This window comes from Siniperca chuatsi, linkage group LG13 (assembly GCF_020085105.1).
Source record: "Siniperca chuatsi isolate FFG_IHB_CAS linkage group LG13, ASM2008510v1, whole genome shotgun sequence".
NCBI lineage: Eukaryota > Metazoa > Chordata > Actinopteri > Centrarchiformes > Sinipercidae > Siniperca > Siniperca chuatsi.
The window spans coordinates 2,145,931-2,169,981 of NC_058054.1; the positions used below are offsets into that span (position 1 = coordinate 2,145,931).

The 24,051-nt window shown below is 41.3% G+C and overlaps 1 protein-coding gene and 1 pseudogene across 1 annotated transcript; one reads left to right on the top strand and one right to left on the bottom strand.

Annotated features, from left to right (window-relative positions):
* On the bottom strand, positions 1 to 5,865 carry LOC122886987 (immunoglobulin lambda-1 light chain-like). Its single transcript, XM_044219781.1, has 5 exons — positions 5,815 to 5,865; positions 5,399 to 5,722; positions 3,160 to 3,207; positions 776 to 1,081; positions 1 to 667 (listed from the first exon to the last, which is right to left on the bottom strand). The coding sequence occupies exons 1-5, from the start codon at positions 5,855 to 5,857 to the stop codon at positions 402 to 404; spliced, it is 987 nt and encodes a 328-aa protein (XP_044075716.1). The 5' UTR covers positions 5,858 to 5,865; the 3' UTR covers positions 1 to 401.
* Positions 5,866 to 11,575: 5,710 nt separating this feature from the next.
* On the top strand, positions 11,576 to 23,687 carry LOC122886975 (annotated as a pseudogene).
* Positions 23,688 to 24,051: the final 364 nt, after the last annotated feature.

The following is a 24,051-nucleotide window of genomic DNA, read 5'->3' on the forward strand; positions in this document are numbered from 1 at the left end:
TGTGATTTTTCAGTTTATTGAGAATGTTACACTGAAAGACTTTGACAAACCTGCCACACTCTGCATAATGTATTAAAAAGAAACAAGAGAACAGAAAAATACTATAAACAACAAAATATCTACCAGACAGCTAATGATTCAGCTTCATTTTCTATTATTATGAGTCACAAAAAGTGGAAATAAACTATTAAAATATCACTATACCACAGAATTTGTACTTAGTAACTGCAAATATATTTGTGTATTTATTTTTAGCATGACTGTATCTAATCTATTCGTAAAAAGAAAGATTTTACAACCAACCACAACACGTCATAATTGACATTTCCGACAGCTGATCAAAGTGATAAATGAGATGAATTGATGATATTTGATGGTGAGAAAAGGCGAGCAGAAAACAGTCAGTCAGCTTGTGTGCAGTTGGTGGACGGTCCCTTGTTTCTGAGGATCATCAGCAGCGAGAGTCCACAGCAGTACACCAGACTCTTCACTATCAGCACTGTGTACAGCAGACAGAGCAGCTTCACCCTGCACTGAGACTGGACTGAAGCTGCTGGTGGAGGTGATGTTGGAATTGATGGTGGAGGTGATGGTGGAGTTGATGGTGGAGGTGATGCTGGAAGTGATGTTGGAGGTGATGTTGGAGGTGATGTTGGTGCAGAAACCCCTGAAACAGAAAAGGAGTCAAAAAGAAATGTCAGTCCTCTGATCTCTTTGACAGCGTCTCCACATGAAGCTGAATCACTGCTGAACACAGTCACCAAGCCTTCATTACCTTGTTCTGTTTGGTCCACTGTGCCCCCCTCGTGCTGGACGTAGCAGCGGTATTTATATGTGGGGAGAGCATCCCGATCAATCACTCTGATGGCGGCGGTGCATCCCAACTCTTTGAACTCCAGCTGCTCTCCCTCAGCAGGGGGCAGATCCTCCAGAGGACCGTTCTCCTTTTGTCTTTTCCAAGAGAACTGGACCAGAGGAGGAAACATGGCTGAGGCCAGACACAGCAGGGAGCTCTTCCCCTCCAGGTGGGCTCTGGATGCTGCTGGGTACACGCTCACCACGGGCTTCACCACCTGCTCATCTGAAGTTTGACAGCAGCAACAAGCAGCACAGACACACATTCACACAGTCAGCAGCAGCTTCCAGCACTGCACTGCATTCAGTCTGATCCTGGAAACTACATGGACTCTGATCACTAAACTACTCATCAATACAGCACAAAGTTCACTATATGTACTGTATTCACCTTCATATCGAACAGTTATCATGGCATGTCATGAAGTCCATTCACTATAACTTCACATTAATTATCATTCCTAAAAATATAATAAAATATAATTGTGAAATTTAGCGTCACATGAAACTCCTATACATCTATATTGGGGTTAACGTATGTAAGGGATAATGCCCGACGAGGTGTCCATGATCAGGAATTAATGGACTCCGTGAGAAGAAACTGGGCTCCTGCGGACTCCATTAATTCCTGATTTTGGACATCGCAAAGGGCATTATCCCGCTTGTACCATGGTCACTTGTTAAAAAAAAAAGACCATTTATTTATATTTTCATGCGTTTTGTAATAAAAATATAAAGTTTTTCAAGAGCTATAACTCAGGTTTCCCTAGTAACACCTGAGGGTTTGACTAATACCTGGAACATTCATTACCATCATACCATAGTCATTACCATCCCATAAGGTTCCTTTGCAATGTAAACGTTGTTCGCAAGTGAAGAGGAAGAACTTTAGATACGACTTGGCAACGGGAGATATTTCTAGTCCGCTCAGCTCATAGAACGCTTTGGCTCAGCTATGAGCCAGAAAGCTAACGTTATTCTAGCGAGATTCAAAGTCAGCAACATTGCGTTCGGTTGACAAACAGTAAATATAATTTGACGGTATGTTTAACAACAAGACTAGCTAGCTGTCCAGCCATGTCATTGTCTCCAAATCAATATCAAGACTTTCACAGTATTACGAGCTGCAAGAAGTAGCCGACACTGCCCCTGTGAACTCACTGATACTTTGTACCACATAAGCGATCAACTCACATCCCACTCGCTGTTCAATTCGCCAACATTACTTCAGGCTGCGGCGGAAATATTATTAGAAGTTACATATTTACCTGTACATAAAATAGAAATGTCATTTTAATGATTACAATATGTGAAGTATATTATATAATTACCACCATATACTGAAGAAACAAATCAATACATTAATAATTTCTTCATAACTTTTTCTAAAATCTTAACTTATATACACAACTACAGTGATATGTTGTGAGTGTTCAAATGCGAATAAAGACAGCTATGTAATATAATGTAAAAAAAGCCAAGACTTTATTGATCCCTGATGGGAAATTCACATATAATTTAATAAATTATAAAACAATAATAGAATAAAATATTTAATAATGTGTTGTGAAAATTGTAATATGTGCCCTATCTGACACCATATACTTTCCTAAATATATTTACTGTTGTATATTTTAAATTACGTTAAGCATCATTTACTATTTACATTTATATTAAACGTGTTAAGAAACAAATATGTGTGTGCTATTGTATATGATTCTATATTGTATATAGAAATATATAAGTTAGTATTCATACATTTAATTTATTGTAATACATTCAGTGTGTTTTCCTTCATGTATAAATATATCTTCCACTAAAAGACACATGCAGCATCATAAAAAATATTACTGTCATGATGTAAATTTTGAAATTTAAACGCTGTTTATTTATTATATAAAACATATTTAAAGTCATATGCTTTTTAAAATACACTTACAAGCAAATATTAAGTTATGGTTTAACATCATATATTATATTGTTTTATAAAAACAAGAGATGGTGCTGAATTACTGAGATGATCAATACTGTGTATCTGTAACTTTGCCAATATCATACTTTTTCTATATAAATCAGTTTTTTCTCATGCAGAAATAAAGACTAACTTCAGCTGTGCAGTGAGATTTCAACATCTTTTCAGGAATTGTGAACCTTTTTTATGTACCACCAGCTGCATGGCTGCAAGAATTCTCTGCTAACTATGAAAAAACTAACATGTATCGCCTGAAGCAGCAGAAACTCATTAAAACACATTTTCAACTTGTTCAATAAAACAACTGAAGGAAAATGAATGTTTATTCTTACCTGTTACATACAGTTTAGTTCCAGAGCCAAAGATGAAGTAGATATTTCCTCCCACAGTGAAACAGACTGATACAAAAACCTGTCTGCTGCTGAATGTGTCAGCTGAGGTGAACGAGTCCAAATTATGAACCAGGATCATATTTCAGCTCCATGATGTGTTTCTCTGATGTTCATATCAACATGACTGTCTCTTCTTTTATTGTCTCTTTAGACACACTCTATGGATGCTAATGTCTGTCGGTCCACTGCTTTAGTCCAGATGGACTGGACCTGGACCAAAGGATGGACGGATGGATTGACATGAAATTTTGTTCAGACATTCTCGGTCCCCAGAGGATTAACTTCATTAATTCACTTTGTTGATTCTGACTCTTTATCTAGCGCCACCAGCAGGTCGATGTTTTAGGTTCAGACTGAAATATTTCAGCTACTGGATGGATTACCATTTAATTTGGTTCAGACATTCATGTTCCCCTCAGGATGAACTGTAATAACTTTGGTGACCCTCTGACTTTTCATCTAGCGCCACCAGCAGGTCAAACTTTAATCCGTCCAGTACTTTGGTTCATGATGAAATACCTGCAGAACTGATGACATTCTGACTTTCTGTCTGTTTGATGGCACCTGGAAGTTGCTCGACGTCCTCCCTGATTCATATTCTTCATATATGTTTACAGTCTATCTATAATGTAGTCGTCCTGATTTTACATATTGTTATTTTGCTGTTTTGGTCTTTTCTGCACACACGACATTTATTGCATGTCCCGTCATGGAAGAGGGAACCCTCCTCTGTTGCTCTTCCTGAGGTTTCTTCCTTCATTTTTCCCCGTTAAAGGGTTTTTTGGGTAGGTTTCAGATCAGAATTGAGGCTCTAAGGATAGAGGGTGTGTTATGTATGTGTGGATGTACTCTGTGAGCCTCATAGAGAGGACATTGATTTGCTCACTGAGTGCATCACTGGCTACATTAACTTCTGTGTGGACTACCAAATACCAAACCGTGGGTAACAAAGGACATCAAAGACATCCTGAATGCCAAGAGGAGGGCCTTTACTGATGGTAACAACATGAGAGAGGTCTGGAGCGGTGTGAAGAGCATCACTGGCTTCAGACTGACTGGCAGCAGAGGAGTTGAAGGCAGCTTGGACAGGGCCAACGAACTTAATCTGTTCTTTAACAGATTCAACACACCGGCTCCTGCTCATCCCCCATTTAACTCAGCTGCTGTCGGCCCTCATGCTCCTCTGAGTCCACTGCTCCCCCCTACCCCTACCCATCAGGCTAACGGCCCTCTTCACACTTGTCTCGATGCCTCCCGTTTATTTCTAACATGGCAGCTGCACATTAGAGCTCTTAAACTTTAAACTTGATAGGCCTACAGCAGATTTAAACATTCTTTCAGAGTGTGGGGAATGCTGTGGAAAAGTTAAAGTGTTAATATCAGCAGAAGCAAACGGGAAAAAGCTTTAGGCTCAGCGTACCTCGCTAACCCATTAATCTCACTTCGTAGTAGCTACAGCCCTCAGGTCTCAACCCCAATCCAGAACCCTGCGTCCGATGCTCCTTCTCTCCCCACGACACCCCACCACACATCAGAAACACAGCGCAGAGTCCCAGGGGGTGTAGAGAGATTCCTGCAGGCAGGGGGCGCAGAGGGAGTGGTTACATTAGCATGCTAACACGCTAAACTAAGATGGTGTTCAGTTTGTACTTTTCTTGTTTTCCCTTGACCTTGTTTCATCAACAAGTGCTGCTGGAAGAGTTTTCATTAAGAGCAGATTAGTATTGTGAGCGAGGAACGGACTTTATTCCAGCAGCAGAACAAAGAGGACGATTTTAATCTTCATCTGGAACATTTGACTGGACATTTGTTGTTACATTATACAAAAGATTGTTTAAGTATTACTTTAAAAAATAAAACATGTTTGTTATTTCATCTGGATCATGTTTGTGTTCAGTTTGCACTTTTCTTGTTTTCTCTTGACCTTGTTTCATCATTGTGCTTCTGTGCTGCTAGTTTGTCCTCACTGTGTGGAACAACAATGAAGCTGCTGGAATATCTGATGGAAATATAAATAAATCTAACATGAAATAAATCCCTCAGTTCAGTATGTTTGTGACTCTGGCTGAGATGGAGGTGAAATATGTGAACCTGGGCTGTGGTTTGCTGCTCTCTTCCTGTCACAAACACTGTTTGACATCTGTTGGTTTTTGTTCAGGCTGCAGGGATCATTTCTCACTGTGGGTAACATACCAACAGGAGCAGTAGTAGGAGGCTGAATGATAGACGTTAGCTTTCTTGATCTTCAACTCACAGCCGTTCTGTTTATTCACAGCTGAGAAATCATTTATCTGAGGATGATTGTAGCCTGAATCTATGGCACCACTACGCCTATTAATATCAAGAATCACTGTGAATGTTTCTGTGTCTTTCTTCTGGTACCAGTATACATAATCTCTGTCACACTGGTCAGTTCCTCCACAGCTGAAGGAGACAGCTTCACCAACTCTCCTGGTCAATGTTAAATCATCCTGAATCAGCTCTGCTGCCATGGCAACCAGCGCTGTAGAGAAACAGACAGATGGATGACGGTCAGTGTGACAGTGTTTGTTACAGGTTGAGTTTGCTGGCTCCTGATTGGCTGGAAACACTCACCTGAACACAGACAGCACAGAGCAGCAGCTGGGAGGAAAAGCATTATGTGCAGTGGTGTTTCCTCTGGTGAACCTGGGGAGAAGTGGCGCTCTGATGCAGCCGAGGCCAAACAAGGACGAGCTGCGAGATCAAACGAGGGCCACGTGGTTTCTAACAGGTCCTCAGACCTCCCATCAGCCCCTGCAGCGGACAGATAAGGCCGCTGTCTGACAAAAGACCTTTTTCACAGCAGACATTTTAACTTGTCATAGTAAGAAAAGCAAAGGTGTTACTAATAACATGAACGATATTCAAATGTCCCAGTAAGCCATGACGGTGTATCATTAAGCCAACAGGAACAATACCAGCACCCTGAAACTGAAGCAGCTAAATGGAATTCAGCCATTATTATTTTTTATTTACACCTGTGACATGTCAAAATGTCTTCTGTGAAAAACGCTTATTATAGTGACAATTGTTTATTGTCACCATTTTTATACACTGTATAAGTAATTTTACTACGATCTGATTTTTTGCTATATTTTTGGTATAATTACATATTTTAAACAGTTTAAAGCTAGTGTACAATCTAAATATTTTAGTTTTGGTACAATATGAATGCTTGAAGTGAAGTTCAGCAGCTTTCTAGCTTATTTAATGTTTCCTGTTTTTTCAAATCCCCTTTAAATGGAATAACACTGTCAAACCAAACCAGACCAATATCAGTCTGTTCCTTTAAGACGCTTAAGGATACATTTAATATTATTTTAAGGGATGTTTGTTCTATTATGTATGATATAACTCTGAAGAGTTTGATTATCTTCAGCATGAAAAACTGTTGGAAGAATGACAACATATCGCAGCTGTATCACCAGACAAGACATGTCTGACATTACAAGTCTCTTTACGGTGTTAGAAAGGTGTCACACCAGTAAATCAGCTCTTCCACCACGGCTGTGTGATAGATTTCAAATTAAAGTTTATCATATATGGTGGATGTCTGCATCTGTTGCTGGTGCTGACATTAAACATCGCAGAGAAACACCACCACCCTGTGGTTAGTCAGAGAAGGTGCAGGGATATCCAGATGATGCTAACAATGGTTGCCATGACGACATGATGATGCTCTTAACTCTAACTGGTCATAAACAGTAAATTACTATTATTACTGGCATTGTTGTTGTTACTCCTAAAAATAATCCAAATACTATTTCTACTGTAACTAATCTTCTTATTCTTTTCCTTTCGGCTGTTCCCTTTCAGGGGTCACCACAGCGAATCATGTGCCTCCATCTAACCCTGTCCTCTGCATCCTCTTCACTCACACCAATTAGCTTCATGTCCTCTCTCACTACATCCATAAATCTCCTCTTTGGTCTTCCTCTAGACCTCCTGCCTGGCAGCTCCAACCTCAGCATCCTTCTATCAATATATTCACAGTCTCTCCTCTGAACACGTCCAAACCACCTCAATCTGGCCTCTCTGACTTTATCTCTGAAACATCTAACATGAGCTGTCCCTCTGATGTACTCATTCCTGATCCTGTCCGTCCTCGTCTCTCCCAAAGAGAACCTCAGCATCTTAAGCTCTGCTACCTCCAGCTCTGCCTCTTGTCTTTTCTTCAGTGCCGCTGTCTCTAAGCTGTACAACATCGCTGGTCTCACCACCGTCTTGAACACCTTTCCTTTCATTCTTGCTGATACTCTTTTATCACACAACACACCTGACACTTTTCTCCACCCGTTCCAACCTGCTTGCACTCGCCTCTTAACCTCTTTTCCACAGTCTCCATTGCTCTGAACCATTGACCCTAAGTACTTGTCCTGCACCTTCTTCACCTCTGCTCCCTGTAACCTCACCGTTCCTCCTGGGTCCCTCTCATTGACACACATGTATTCTGTCTTACTGCGGCTAAGCTTCATTCCTCTGTTTTCCAGAGCAGACCTCCATCTCTCTAGATTTTACTCCACCTGCTCCCTGCACTCACCACAAATCACAATGTCATCCGCAAACATCATAGTCCATGGAGATTCCTGTCTAACCTCATCTGTCAGCCTGTCCATCACCAGAGCAAACAAGAAGGGGCTCAGGGCCGATCCTTGATGCAGACCCAACTCCACCTTGAACTCCTCTGTCACACCTACAGCACACCTCACCATGGTCTTACAGCTCTCATACATATCCTGCACCACTCTAACATACTTCTCTGCCACTCCAGACTTCCTCATGCAATACCACAGCTCCTCTCTCGGCACCCTGTCATACGCTTTCTCTAAATCTACGAAGACACAATGCAACTCCCTATGACCTTCTCTGTACTTCTCCATCAGCATCCTCAAAGCAAATACTGCATCTGTTGTACTCTTTCTAGGCATGAAACCATATTGCTGCTCACAAATGCTCACCTCTGCCCTTAGCCTAGCTTCCACTACTCTTTCCCACAACTTCATTGTATGGCTCATCAGCTTTATTCCTCTGTAGTTGCCACAGCTCTGCACATCTCCCTCGTTCTTAAAAATTGGCACCAGTACACTTCCCTCCATTCCTCGGGCATCCTCTCACTCTCCAAGATCTTGTTAAACAAACTAGTCAGAAACTCTACTGCCACCTCTCTCTAGACACTTCCATACCTCCACAGGTATGTCATCAGGACCAACTGCCTTTCCACTCTTTCATCCTCTTCAACGTCCTCCTCACTTCACTCTTGCTAATCTTTGATACTTCCTGCTCCTCACCAGTCACTTCTTCTACTCTTCGTTCCTTTCATTTTCCTCATTCATCAACTCTTCAAAGTACTCCTTCCATCTTCCCATCACACTCCTGGCACCTGTCAATACCTTTCCATCCTTATCTTTAATCACCCTAACCTGCGGCACATCCTTCCCATCTCTATCTCTTTGTCTAGCCAACCTGTACAAATCCACCTCTCCCTCTTAAGTGTCCAACTTAGCATACAAGTCCTCATATGCTCTTTGTTTGGCCTTTGCCACCTCTACCTTCACCTTACGCTGCATCTCCCTGTACTCCTGTCTACTCTCTTCAGTCCTCTCAGTGTCCCACTTCTTCTTAGCTAACCTCTTTCTCTGTATACACTCCTGCAGTTCCTCGTTCCACCACCAAGTCTCCTTGTCCGCTTTCCTCTTTCCAGATGACATACCGAGTACCCTCCTACCTGTCTCCCTGATCACATTAGCTGTAGTGGTCCAGTCATCTGGGAGCACTTCCTGACCACCCAGAGTCTGTCTCAGCTCCTCCCTGAAAACTACACGACATTCTTCCTTTTTCAACTTCCACCACTTCGTCCTCTGCTCTGCCTTTGTCCTCTTCATCTTCCTCACCACCAGAGTCATTTTACACACTACCATCCTGTGTTGTCTGGCTACACTCTCCCCTACCACTACTTTACAGTCCCTGGTCTCTTCAAATTACAACGTCTACACAAGATGTAGTCCACCTGAGTGCTTCTACCTCCGCTCTTAAATATCATCCTATGTTCCTGCCTCTTCTGAAAGAAAGTGTTCACTACAGCCATTTCCATCCTCTTTGCAAAGTCTACCACCATCTGTCCTTCTGCGTTCCTGTCCTGAAGACCAAACCTGCCCATCACATTCTCATCACCTCTGTTCCCTTCACCTACATGCCCATTGAAATCTGCACCAATCACCACTCTCTCACCTCTGGGGATGCTCTGCATCACTTCATCTAACTCACTCCAGAATTTCTCCTTCTCTTCTAACTCACATCCTACCTGTGGGGCATAACCACTCACAACATTGAACATCACCCCTTCAATTTCCAGCTTCAGACTCATCAACCTGTCTGATACTCTTTTCACCTCTAGAACATTCCTCACAAACTCCTCTTTCAGGATAACTCCTACTCCGTTTCTCTTCCTATCTGACCCATGGTAGAACAACTTGAACCCTGCTCCTAAGCTCCTAGCCTTGCTACCTTTCCACCTGGTGTCCTGGACACACAGTATGTCCACCTTCCTTCTCTGCATCATGTCAATCAACTCTCTAGCCTTCCCTGTCAGAGTCCCAACATTCAGAGTCCCTACTGTCAGTCCTACATTCTTAGCTTTCCTCTTCTCTCTCTGCCTACGAACACACCTTCCTCCTCTCCTTCTTCATCTTTGACCAACAGTAGTCCAATTTCCACCAGTACCCTGTAGGTCAACAGCACCGGTGGCGGTCGTTGTTAACCCGGGCCCCGTCCGATCCGGTATGGAAGTCATTTTCACGATTCGCATTTTTAATTTGGCATGTGTTTTACGTCGGATGCCCTTCCTGACACAACCCTCTGCATCTATCCAGACTTGGGACTGGCACAAGAAGACACTGGCTTGTGCCCCCTTGTGGTTGCATTTTGAATCAACATAAGATCTTTAGGTTGATTTTTTGAATCAACATTAAGATCATTCACAATATATTATGTAAAATGTTCTGTAATAATATCAAATATTATGTATGTTATGTAACAAAGTTGATTTTATTTTTCTGTATCAAAGCATGTGGACCTGAACTTTAAATTATACCCAGACATTCAGCAGGAAAATACTGACATTTTATTGAAAATATTTAATATTCAGAAATATTCACAGTAAACTGAAAATATTGTAACTGTGACAAAATATTCAGATTGGTCTCAAATCATATATTATTTGATAATATTTGAAGTGTAAAAACATATCGGACTGTTAAAATGATTTTATTCTATGTCTTAAATCCTCATATTGTCAAACTAAAATGTATCAGACAAATAATAAGTGTTCAAAGAACATTTAGAGGGTTTCTGTTGTTGTTGATTCTCAGTGCACTTGTGTAAGTTACAGTTTAAATCAGACTGGCAGCAGAAGTGGGATTATTAGTATTTTATCAGTAGTTTCATTGCAGTTTACTACGGTGGCAAACACAAGCAAATTAAAAAACATATCTTTCATTAATTTGACAACACGTGCAGCATTTCGAAAACACGCTGCAACTACACACACTTTCTTAGTGTCCTCTGTACACACTTCTGTTTTCGTTGTGTGTATTTGCAGCGTGTTTTCTAAATGCTGCACGTGTTGTCAAATGAATGAAGATGTTTTCTTGATTTGCTTGTGTCTTCTTATGTTGCAGTGCGTTTGCCTTTGTCAGCCACTGTAGTTAAGAGTGGGAAAATATATTTTAGGTTTCATGTGTCATAGAAATGAAATGAAAGGACAGAAATGTAAGGGGACAAATCACAGCTCAGGATTTTGGTGGATTTGTAGTTTTATGTTTTCATCACAGCTGTTCAACAACAGATAACAGTCTGTGTTACTAAATTCACCACCAGCCTGAATGTGTCTGTGGTGACATGAATGTTGTTTTGTATTTCTGCTTCATCATGACCCAGATTTTTGATCTGCTGTCAGATTCAAACCAAGACGAAGAAACTTCTCACTGAATCAGTTCAGAGAAACAGAGAAGTCTGGGAAAAAAGAATCGTTTAGAAACAACGTTAAAATAACGAGAATAAAAGAAAGATAAATAGTGTGAATAATAAATGAATCCCCTCTGCTGGCTGATAGTAACCTTCCTCTTCTCTTTCAACAACAGACACTTGAAGATTGAACACAAACCGAGTTTTGGAGAATGAAGGTCTCAGTTTGACGAACCACATAATGAAAAACAAGAAGCTCTTTCTACGTTTTATACTAGAGATATACAACTACATGTTGCTGCCTTGAATTGATCATTTTCACTGTTAAAATCAGCCGAGTTTGTCGTTTTCCTTCTTTCTAATGTAGCTGTAGTGATTTGAAATACTTTAGCAGAGGTGATGAAGTGTGATGAAAGCAGAATGAGCTCTGCTGTCACATTAACACCTGTGTACAAACAGTGATGTGTCGGTGATGTGCAGCAGCAGACAGGATGCAGTCCTCCATCTCTATGGTAACCGTGCGCTGCCTGTTGCTCCTCGGCTCCGCCTCCTCTCCCCTTTGAAACCACACGACAGCTTCAGCTGAGCTGTCAATCGGCAGCAGCGGCCTTATCTGTCCGCCGCAGGGGCTGATGGGAGGTCTGAGGACCTGTTAGAAACCACGTGGCCCTCGTCTGATCTCGCAGCTCGTCCTTGTTTGGCCTCGGCTGCATCAGAGCGCCACTTCTCCCCAGGTTCACCAGAGGAAACGCCACTGCACACAATGCTTTCCCTCCCAGCTGCTGCTCTGTGCTGTCTGTGTTCAGGTGAGTGTTTCCAGCCAATCAGGAGCCAGCAAACTCAACCTGTAACAAACACTGTCACACTGACCTTCATCCATCTGTCTGTTTCTCTACAGCGCTGGTTGCCATGGCAGCAGAGCTGATTCAGGATGATTTAACATTGACCAGGAGAGTTGGTGAAGCTGTCTCCTTCAGCTGTGTAGGAACTGACCAGTGTGGTAAATATGTATTCTGGTACCAGAAGAAAGAAACAGAAACATTAACAAGGATTCTTGCTATTGATAGGACTTATGGTGCCATAGATTACAGGTACAATCATCCTCAAATAAATGATTTCTCAGCTGTAAAAAAACAGAAGGGCTGGGAGTTGGAGATCCAGAAGGTTAAACTCTTTCATTCAGCCTCCTACTACTGCACCTGTGTGAAGGCTGCTACCCACAGTGAGAAATGATCCCTGCAGCCTGAACAAAAACCAAAAGATGTCAAACAGTGTTTGTGACAGGAAGAGAGCAGCAAACCACAGCCCAGGTTCACATATTTCACCTCCATCTCAGCCAGAGTCACAAACATACTGAACTGAGGGATTTATTTCATGTTAGATTTATTTATATTTCCATCAGATATTCCAGCAGCTTCACTGTTGTTCCACACAGTGAGGACAAACTAGCAACACAGAAGCACAATGATGAAACAAGGTCAAGAGAAAACAAGAAAAGTGCAAACTGAACACAAACATGATCCAGATGAAAAAACAAACATGTTTTATTTTTAAAGTAATACTTAAATAAACTTTTGTATCATTTAACAACAAATTTCCAGTCAAATGTTCCAGATGAAGATTAAAATCGTCCTCTTTGTTCTGCTGCTGGAATAAAGTCCGTTCCTCGCTCACAATACTAATCTGCTCTTAATGAAAACTCTTCCAGCAGCACTTGTTGTTTAACACCTTTCAGCAGATTTCACCAGATCATTTCACTTTATTACATTTTAAGAGACAAATCTTGGACACACGTCAGGTCAGGATGTTGTCCTTCTAGCAGCGGGTTATTAGGACGCTGGTTTCGTTGCCAGATTTCCAGAAATGTCCTGTGGATGTTTCTGGTTCCCAGAGGATGAATCCTAACATTTATGGTGACCTCCTGACCTTTCCTCTAGCGCCACCATCAGGACAAAAGTTTCTCTAGACCAACACTTCAGCGTCTTGAAAGTTAATGTCTTGACTTTTAATAAACTTACTGAAAACTTTAAGGCTCCCCGGAGAATGAAACACTTTGTGACATTTAAAGCTGCACAAATCAATATTTTCATATGAACAAAGGCTGAAATGACTGTGGAATGGAGGCGGACTGGTCGTTGGGAGGACCAGGAGGTTTCCCAGCAGCTGTTACACAAACTGATGCAATGAACAAACAAAGGCAACATGTTAATGCAGGTATAGTGTTAACCATGTTCACCATCTTAGTTTAGCGTGTTAGCATGCTAATGTAACCACTCCCTCTGCGCCCCCCGCCTGCAGGAATCTCTCTACGCCCCCTGGGACTCTGCGCTGTGTTTCTGATGTGTGGTGGGGTGTCGTGGGGAGAGAAGGAAGCATCAGACGCAGGGTTCTGGATCGGGGTTGAGACCTGGTAGCACTTTATTGGCTAACAACAACAGCTCTCGTCTTTGCTGCTCAGGGCCGGCTCCACAGTTATTGATATGATATTTCAGTATCGATCTAGCTTACTACGATGCCAAGCGGCTCATGCCAGCCAGAAAGCTAATGCGCAAGGTAACCATGACGATGGAACTCTCTGTTTGATTGGCCACTTGCCTCAGTTACGACTTTACGTCCAAACTAGTTGTCCATGTAATCGTGGTGCGACCAGTTTTAGTACCTTACAGACTAACTAGCCGTTACTCAGCCTCGAGTGTCGACTTTCCACCCGGACTTAGGAGAGAACTTACACACAGCTGGTGCAACCCAGTGCGGAACCCTGTTTTTATGGATACAGCGTTAGCCATTATCACTGATACTGGTCAGCCAAACTTCAGCACAATGCCTTACGTTCTAGGAAGGAGCAGTTATTTAGAGAGCTACTGGCCAAAGTCAAAACTGGACTCTGAGTAAACGTTAGGTTCTGCGTTAGTTTGGAAATTATTGGTGACGTATGAAGCTGCTGTTAAACTGAAGAACACCTTTAGACTACAACTGCATTAAACGTCAATCCAACAACACGAGGGAACGACATCACGGCCACCGAGCCCTTATGTCAGAACCAGCAGTAAATTCCATCTGTACAGACAGATGTTGCAGCCTGTGCATACCGCTGATTATCAGTTATTAATATACGCCGGCCTTCCTCTGTGCAGCCTCGCTACAACTAAGGCTACAGAAATGAAATAACTGCCACACAACAGCAGAATAAAACATCACCAAAGCGATAACACAGAGACGTATGAACAAGAAAAACTCCACCGCAGCTGCAGCCACAAACACATATTAAAGAGACACACAGTTTCTACACACCGCTCACACAAATTAGCCCATTCACACAACGCTACGTTGCTATGCAACACAGAGGTTGTTCATGTCCCTGTCTGTAGTTGTTGTACTCACCTGTCTGAACGTCAGTCTGTGAGCCTTGTGCACCGCAAAGTCCTCCACAATCTGCTCCAAGTTCTTCTTCTTTGCCTGACCATCCTCAGTGCACATTATAACCAGTCCACTCAGCCTGTCTGTCCCACTGTAACCAGTCCACTCAGTCTGTCTGTCCAACTGTAACCAGTCCACTCAGTCTGTCTGTCCCACTGTAACCAGTCCACTCAGCCTGTCCCAATACAACCAGTCCACTCGGTCTGTCTGTCCCACTGTAACCAGTCCACTCTGCCTGTCCCAATACAACCAGTCCACTCAGCCTGTCTGTCCCACTGTAACCAGTCCACTCGGTCTGTCTGTCCCACTGTAACCGGTCCACTCGGTCCGTCTGTCCCACTGTAACCGGTCCACTCGGTCTGTCTGTCCCAATACAACCGGTCCACTCAGCCTGTCTGTCCCAATACAGCCGGTCCACTCGGTCCGTCTGTCCCACTGTAACCGGTCCACTCGGTCTGTCTGTCCCAATACAACCGGTCCACTCGGCCTGTCTGTCCCAATGTAACCAGTCCACTCGGTCCGTCTGTCCCACTGTAACCGGTCCACTCGGTCTGTCTGTCCCAATACAACCAGTCCACTCGGTCTGTCTGTCCCACTGTAACCAGTCCACTCGGTCTGTCTGTCCCACTGTAACCAGTCCTCCTGCGCTCCTCAAAGTTTTAAACACTTTGGGCTGGATGAGGCTCTGCAGTCACAACTGTGGCAGAAATGGTCAGAAGCAGCAGAAAGGCCTCACACACCTCACTGAAGGTAGAAGTTCCAGCAATGTAGCAAATGTAGAAATCACCGCTGGAGGATCCACCGTGAGAATTTTAGCATTTAGCATTTTTCCAGACCCAGCATGCACCTGTTGGTCACTCAGCATCTTGGGTGTGTTTGATTTGTTCACTTAGCGCCACCGGGTGGTGCATTGAATCACTGACTGATGAGGGTAGATGGGACCTTTTTAACTGCGTGTCAGCTGCAGAGTGCGTCCGTCGTGGAGCACTCTGGAGCTCCGCCTCCTGCAGCCACATGCACACCAGCAGCTTCTTCTCTGTTGCCGAGCGACCGGCGCCCACCAGAAGGTGGCGCTCTAGGCGACCGCCTGCATGGCCTATGCCTTTAGCCGGCCCTGCTGCTGCTATTCACCACAGTGGCTCCTGGCTCCATAACCTTACGGGGTAGTGCAAAGTCAGCTGTTTTTACAGAAATATATTCAAGAGCAAAAAAAATGAATAAGTCACTGAAAATAATATGTTAAAATTAAGATTTCTGTAAATTGAAATTGAACTCTCAGCATATGATTTACTGCTGTGAGCATAAAAATAACTTGTCAAATGAAATATTTAGTAAACAAAAGAGCTGAAGCTACAGAATAAATGCTCGACCGGGACACAGCAAGCAGCCAAAATTACAGCCAATATTTCAGAGCAAAACATGAGTGCTTATTACTCAAACCCACGCCAAAGTACAGCTTCATGTCTTAATAAACACAGAATGAACAGATGAACTGGATGGGCGGTTTTAGTTCTGATATTTCATGATGATGTAAGCTGCCGTCAGCACTGCTGACCTTACGGAGTCTGGACATAACAGTCAATAGCGTGAGCCTCGACAACACGTATATTCACAGGTGTGGAACATAGTCCAGCTCTTCATTCAGTGTTATGATACACAGAGATTCTGGACCCAAAAGCACGACTGACACAGAGAGAGATGAAGTGATGAGTTTCAGTTTGTTGTAAAAGCGAAGAGACACCAGGTGTGTAGAAGGAACCAGCGGGAGCCGGTGGACTGGCCGATGACAGCAGGCTGAGGTGGAGAACCCGTGGTAAGCAGTTGCTGGAGGAGCCGGTGAAGAGTCGGAGGCAGGTGTCCGTTGACGGGGTGAGCCTGGACACAGGAATTCAGAAAGTTAGTCAGGGGTTCAGAAAAACAAGCAGGAGAATCTTTCAATGATCACTAGTCAGCGGCCGAGGCGTAATTCCACGTAAACGGACGATCTGGTGAGAAGAGCCGGGTATATATACTGCAAGGTGTTGATTGGTGGATGGAGAGCAGGTGGCTAACAGCAGGTGAGCAGCAGGTGTGTCAGTTCCTGATTGGAGGTTCCTTGGAGGCCAACACTAGGAGTGGTACAGCTGTACCAGGACATTCAGGCGCTTAACTTGAACATCCAAAATGTTTCTCTTTCATTTACCTCCTCCCCTCTCAGACGTTTCTACAGCCTCTATACCTTCTACTGCGAGTGAGTCCGGGTTACAGACAGGCTGCTGTCTGTAGTGCTTGGCCATCGGGTAGTTTTCATTTCCTGTGCGAATGGCATATTTGTGCTCAGCGATTCTCTCGTTCAGTTTTCTTCTTGTTCTCCCACATAGAAATAACCACAGGGGCATTGTAGCTGGTATACTACATGAGTTGTATTGCAGTTAATGAATCCTTTTAAAGTATAGGTTTTATTTGAGTGTACATCCTTTAAGTTGTTAGTGTGTTGCATGGTGTCACAGTGGTTACATCTAACACACTTAAGGTGTTGAATTTGTCCATTCGGCATGTTCTTTTTATTTTGTAGCATGTGCCATTGTCAAGTTGGCGCTGTGCCTCAGATAAATACCACACTACTACAGAGCCTCATTCGTCAGCACGTTTAATCACAATATCCTCATTTTTTGCCAAATCATCCAGAGCAATCCTTTCTTTCTTAGATAAGTTATGCTTAGTCGTTTCATTTCATTTCTTTGTTGGTCTCTTAACATGTCCTTGGATCCAAAGAGCACCTGTTTTTGATACCTGCATTTGTGAAGTAGCACTCTTCTACGGTGGCTGACAAGGGCAAACGCACTGCAACTTAAAAAGCACATGCAAATAGACAGAACACAAGAAAATTAACAAAACATCTTCATCAATTTGACAACACATGTGCTGCAAATACACATAACACCAAATACAGAAACACGCTGCAAACACAAGAGGACAACGGAAGTGTTTCCAGAGGACACTAAAAAGGTTTGTGACTCATGAAGTCGGGTCGTTTCATCCGTTCATTGTTTTCCTGTTATTTTTTTTGTACTGTTTCTCCACTTTCTTATCTACAGTATTTGTCATTACAATGCTTGGCCTTCTGTAGCCTATACCTCGGGATATTTCTGGTCTAACAATGCCTATATGATTACCATGCAGGCTACAGGTTGTCTGTCAACACTGGAGGTGGGATAGTGAAGGAAATATCTGTCATAAACACAAAATCTCCTCACAAATCATTAAAATTACTGATAGAATTCCACATTTTCGCTCTGCAAGATCTTGCGAGGCTCATGCAGATGCAGCGGTCACTTTCAGCGCATGTGCAGAGTCAGAAACCCACAACATAAACATGAACGGATGATGCACGGACCCGACTTCAGTAACTTGATGAGTAACAAACCGTGGCAACAAACATGACAACAAGCGTGTTCAGCAATTTTTGGCTAGAATTGTGCTGAATTCTCTGCGGAACAGACTCACAACTGCGTCACTTAGTGGTCCATTCAGGCTACTGTCGTACACTAACATTTACTAATTAGCACTCAACACAAAGTACAGCTGAGGCTGATGGGAAAGTCAAGTCAATTTTATTTATATAGTCCAATATCACAAATCACACGTTTGCCTCAAGCGGCTTTACAGTCTGTGCAGCGTCATTTACTCCCTCTGTCCTCAGAGCCTCGATTCAGATCAGGAAAAACTCCCCAAAAAACCCTTTAACAGGGACAAATGAAGGAAGAAACCTCAGGAAGAGCAACAGAGGAGGGATCCCTCTTCCAGGACGAGACATGCAATAAATGTCGTGTGTGCAGAAAAGACCAAAACAGCAAAATAACAATATGTAAAATCAGGACGACTATATTATAGATAGACTGTAAACATATATGAAGAATATGAATCAGGGAGGACGTCGAGCAACTTCCAGGTGCCACCAAACAGACAGAAAGTCAGAACGTCATCAGTTCTGCAGGTATTTGGTCATGAACCAAAGTACTGGACAGATTAAAGTTTGACCTGCTGGTGGCGCTAGATGAAAAGTCAGAGGGTCACCAAAGTTATTACAGTTCATCCTGAGGGGAACATGAACGATGAACCAAATTAAATGGTAATCCATCCAGTAGCTGAGATATTTCAGTCTGAACCTAAAACATCGACCTGCTGGTGGCGCTAGATAAAGAGTCAGAATCAACAAAGTGAATTAATGAAGTTAATCCTCTGGGGACCAAGAATGTCTGAACAAAATTTCATGTCAATCCATCCGTCCTTCCTTTGGTCCAGGTCCAGTCCATCTGGACTAAAGCAGTGGACCGGCAGACATTAGCATCCATAGAGCAGCACTGCTAGTGTGTCTAAAGAGACAATAAAAGAAGAGACAGTCATGTTGATGTGAACATCAGAGAAACACATCATGGAGCTGAAATATGATCCTGGTTCATAATTTGGACTCATTCACCTCAGCTGACACATTCAGCAGCAGACAGGTTTTTGTATCAGTCTGTTTCACTGTGGGAGCAAACAAATACTACTTCATCTTTGGCTCTGGAACTAAACTGTATGTAACAGGTAAGAATAAACATTAATTTTCCTTCAGATGTTTTATTGAACAAGTTGAAAATGTGTTTTAATGAGTTTCTGCTGCTTCAGGCTTTACATGTTAGTTTTTTCATAATTAGCAGAGAATTCTTGCAGCCATGCAGCTGTTGTTACATAAAAAAGGTTCATGATTCCTGAAAAGATGTTGAAATCTCACTGCACAGCTGAAGTTAGTCTTTATTTCTGCATGAGAAAAAAAATGTATTTTAGAGCTGAAAACAGTCTGATAATGTTAATATTACAGTCTAAAGTATAGAGTTTTTATAACCTCTTAATAATAATCTTTAAAATCAAGATGATCTGTGACGTGAAATCTATTTTAATATATGTTTGCAAATGTATTTTGAAATGCATTTAGTGCTAAATACTTTATATTGTATATGATAATAATTATACTGTATATTTTAGCAGGTAAAATGGATGTTATGGTAATTATATTTAATATGATGTTCTTTAGCACAAAACATGTTGATGCGTGAAGAAAAAGAGATTTTAAATGATTTTACAATAAATAGAATTCATGTACACTAATTTATATATTTGTATTAGATAGGATATATGATGATGTATGATAGCACACACACACATCTTAATACACATTTACTATAAACCTTAATAGTGTATGATACTTAACATGATTTCAAATATATAATAGTAAATATTTTGGTGGTGAATTTAATGTATTAGTTATTATACATACATGCAGATATACTTACATTTTAATGTTGTAATACATAATGTGTATATATATTGTAGTTTTAACAGGAAAGTATTATATTATATTATATTATATTATATCATAATAACTATTTCCTTCACGTGTAAGAATCAGAACACATCATGGTGATTGTGTTTCATTTCAAGGTTAAAACCTATAAAATTGATTTATTGATTAGTTTTGTACTCATTACAGCGGAATGTATGGTGGTAAATATATAACACACTATACATATTGTAATAATTTGTATTGTATTGTGTATATATATATTAACGCTGTACTGCCTTTTGACCCTCACAGCCTCCCATTTCTGAAGATCTGAATTTCTGTTGTTTGTAATATCTGATGACATGTTTGTGGTGAATCAAACGAGGAGCTGAAGTTTGTATAATGCTGCAGTTTGTGGTGAGAACATACTTTCAGGAAGCAGAGCCACATGTGGTGCAGTGCCAGAAAAGACTCAATAAATGGGATTATTTAACACCTTTAAATCGAGATAACTTCTTCAAAAATATAAGCATGTGCACGAAGCTCTAAAGAAGCATAACTGATGAGGTTAAAACACAGGTTTCATTTTTATCTGTATTCCTAAACAGCATTTTGTGAAGTATCGAGTGGAAAAGGGTGGAAGTAAGAAATAACACGAAGACAATAACATGTGTTCATACAAACATGTTGTATTTCTTCTACAAAGGCAGAGGGCAGAAAATGTGGAAGCTACGAGCGACTTCTTCCTGAGGCTGCAGCCAGAAAGTTCAGGAAATGAAAATCAAGGTTCACAGAATAACAGGCTGAAAAACAACTGAATTATTACATAAAGAAAAAAACATTAGAATATTCTAATACAACTTTTCTAATGAATATGAGGCAACAAAACATATCTGTGACCGATTTGTTTGATTAATAGATAATATCAGAAGACTCCAATCTTCTAAGAAACTGTTTTCCTTTATATGAGGGCAAAATTTACAATGATTATTTGTTATTATATTATATCATTAGTATTTTATATTACATAATTATTATTCATTACTTTGCTGTAATATTATGAATTTGACTTCATCCATTAAAATCAATAATAATAAAGTTTATTTCTATCGAGCCTTTAGAAACCAGAGTTGCAAGGTGCTTCACAGAATACAACACAGACACAACACAGAATACAACACCATACAGATGCACAAAATGCAAAAGAACAGCATTAAAAAGTGCAAATAGTTAAACATAGAAAGATAAAATATAAACAAGCACAATTTGAATAGGCATAAAAATATTATACAAACACCAGTCTGAAAAGGGAAGTTTTTCAAAGCTTTTTAAATTGAGGCGCTGACTCAGCTGATCTGATGTTGAGGGGCAGTTTGTTGGAGCTAAAACAGTAAAAGCATGATCCTAACTGTCAAATAATATATTCTTAACATTTGTCTTTTTTCCCATAAAACATCATGACATGATAATTATGTTTGATATGAAGTGAATATATATATGTAGTGTGTAATATGTAGTGAACTTTGTGCTGTGTTGATGAGTAGTTTAGTGATCAGAGTCCATGTAGTTTCCAGGATCAGACTGAATGCAGTGCAGTGCTGGAAGCTGCTGCTGACTGTGTGAATGTGTGTCTGTGCTGCTTGTTGCTGCTGTCAAACTTCAGATGATCAGGTGGTGAAGCCCGTGGTGAGCGTGTACCCAGCAGCATCCAGAGCCCACCTGGAGGGGAAGAGCTCCCTGCTGTGTCTGGCCTCAGCCATGTTTCCTCCTCTGGTCCAGATCTCCTGGAAAAGACGAAAGGAGAACGGTCCTCTGGAGGATCTGCCCCTGGTGAGGGAGAGCAGCTGGAGCTCAGAGAGTCGGGACGCTTGCCGCCATCAGAGTGATTGATCGGGACGCTCTCCACACATATAAATACCGCTGCTACGTCCAGCATGAGGGGGCACAGTGGAGGCCCAAACAGAACAAGGTAATGAAGGCTTGGTGACTGTTCAGCAGTGATTCAGCTTCATGTGGAGACGCTGTCAAAGAGAGCAGAGGAGCAGAGGACTGACATTTCTTTTTGACTCCTTTTCTGTTTCAGAGGTTCCAGCTCGAGCATCCTGTCCTCCAGAGAGAGAGCCAGCAGACCTGAGAGCTCTGCAGCAAGCTGACTGTAAGATCACCTGCTGCCTCTCTGCAAGGACAGCTCCAATGTTCTGCTGAAGTTAGGGCTGCATATAAAACTCAACTAATCCCACTTACAACTCATAATAACCTGTGACTTTTTATATTTGGACTTTCCATTTGATCCTTGAGTGACTTTAAATGTCATAAATTGTAGTAAGTTGTGAATTACAAAATTAATTGTACCTCTAAACTTGAAAAAGGTAGTCAGATCCTGTTTAGGGTCCCTGAAAAGCTTGGTCGGGCCCTTTCTTGTTGTATTTAATAAGGGCCTTTGAGCTTTCATTCAAATTGTAGCCGACCCCTGTCTTCATGTACAGCTGGTTGTCCCGTCTGTTATACTGATGAAAATCTGATGATATTCTGATGAAATTTACACAGTTGAAAAGACTGAAACAGTGTGGAAAGAAGAATGACCTGTCTCTCTGTCTGTGTGTCTGTGTGTCTGTCAGTGTCCTTCCAGTCTCAGTGCAGGGTGAAGCTGCTCTGTTTGCTGTACACAGGGCTGATAGTGAAGAGTCTGGTGTACTGCTGTGGACTCTCTCTGCTGATGATCCTCAGAAACAAGGGACCGTCCACCAGCTGCACACATGCTGACTGACTGTTTTCTGCTCGCCTTTTCTCACCATCAAATCTCATCAATTCATCTCATTTATCACTTTGATCTGCTGTCAGAAATGTCAATTATGACGTGTTGTGGTTGGTTTTTAAATGTATCTTTTTATGCATAGGTTAGATACAGTCAGTTACTAAGTATAAATTCTTTGGTAAACTGTTTAATAGTTTATTTGCTCTTTTAATTGTGACACCTATAATAATAGAAAATGAAGCAGAATCATTAGCTGTCTGGTAGTTATTTTATTGTTTATAGTATTTTTCTGTTCTCTTGTTTCTTTTTAATACATTATGCAGAGTGAGGCAGGTTTGTCAAAGTATTTCAGTGTAACATTCTCAATAAACTGAAAAATCACACAGTCTGTGTTTTATAAACATCCTTGTTTTTATAGATTTCATAGCAAATAATCAGAAACAGAATCGACCTCATTGGCCGTGTATGTTGACACCTACAAGTAATGTGACTCTGGTTGTAAGTAACTCAATATACTGTCACACAGCAGCAAGAACAAATGTACAGGAAGATATGAATATAAGCATACAGCTAAACAAGGACAACAAAGCTAAACAAAGATCAGCAAACACAAACATACAGCTATTATACACAAGTCAGTAGGTGTGGGTGTGCCACCAGGTTCAGTGCTGACCCCCTTTTATAATTGTGTCAGTGTTGATGTAAAACTCTACGCTGATGACACTGTTGTTTCCACACATGAACAAACAGCAGAGCGAACTGCTGTGAAGCTACAGCTGCTATAAAATGATCACACAGCGGCTTCATCGGTCGGGCTGAAGTCTGAATGTTGGCAACATGACGGCTGTGTTTATTTTTTCAAAGCCAATAAAATGCCAAATAACTCTTACAGCTTTATCAAGATTTAATGGATTGGTATAGTTACAGATTATACGTAAACTAAGATTTATATTTATGTAACACATATCAAGACAGAACCACAAAATGCTTCACAAAAAAAATACAAACGTTATACTTTTGATTTTCAAAAAGTTATATATGACATAATTTACACTCAAATTCTGATTCTAAACCTGTTAAAAAAGAAAGAAATGAACAGATAAATTAAAATATTAATTAACATTTAATATACATAAAATGTATGCGCGCCGTGATCCTGTCCCACATGTCCTACTATATTGTATTATGTTACAAGGTATGGTCAGGCTGGAGAAACTGTCATTAAACTGTTGCCCTTAAAGATTCAATAAAAAGTCTGGATGCGATGTCATTATTGCGTAATCTCTATTAATAATAATTAAAAAACCAGGACATTGTTTTCCATCAAAAGAAACCCTGACCAAAAGCTTAACCAGAACCTCCTGAGCTGTAT

Coding starts and splice junctions, on each gene's coding strand:
- LOC122886987 (XM_044219781.1), bottom strand. CDS start 5,857: ATGCTTTTCCTCCCAGCTGCTGCTCTGTGCTGTCTGTGTTCAG. Junction 5,723..5,814: donor TCTGTGCTGTCTGTGTTCAG/GTGAGTGTTTCC, acceptor GTTTCTCTACAG/CGCTGGTTGCCATGGCAGCA. Junction 668..775: donor AGTGGACCAAACAGAACAAG/GTAATGAAGGCT, acceptor TTTCTGTTTCAG/GGGTTTCTGCACCAACATCA.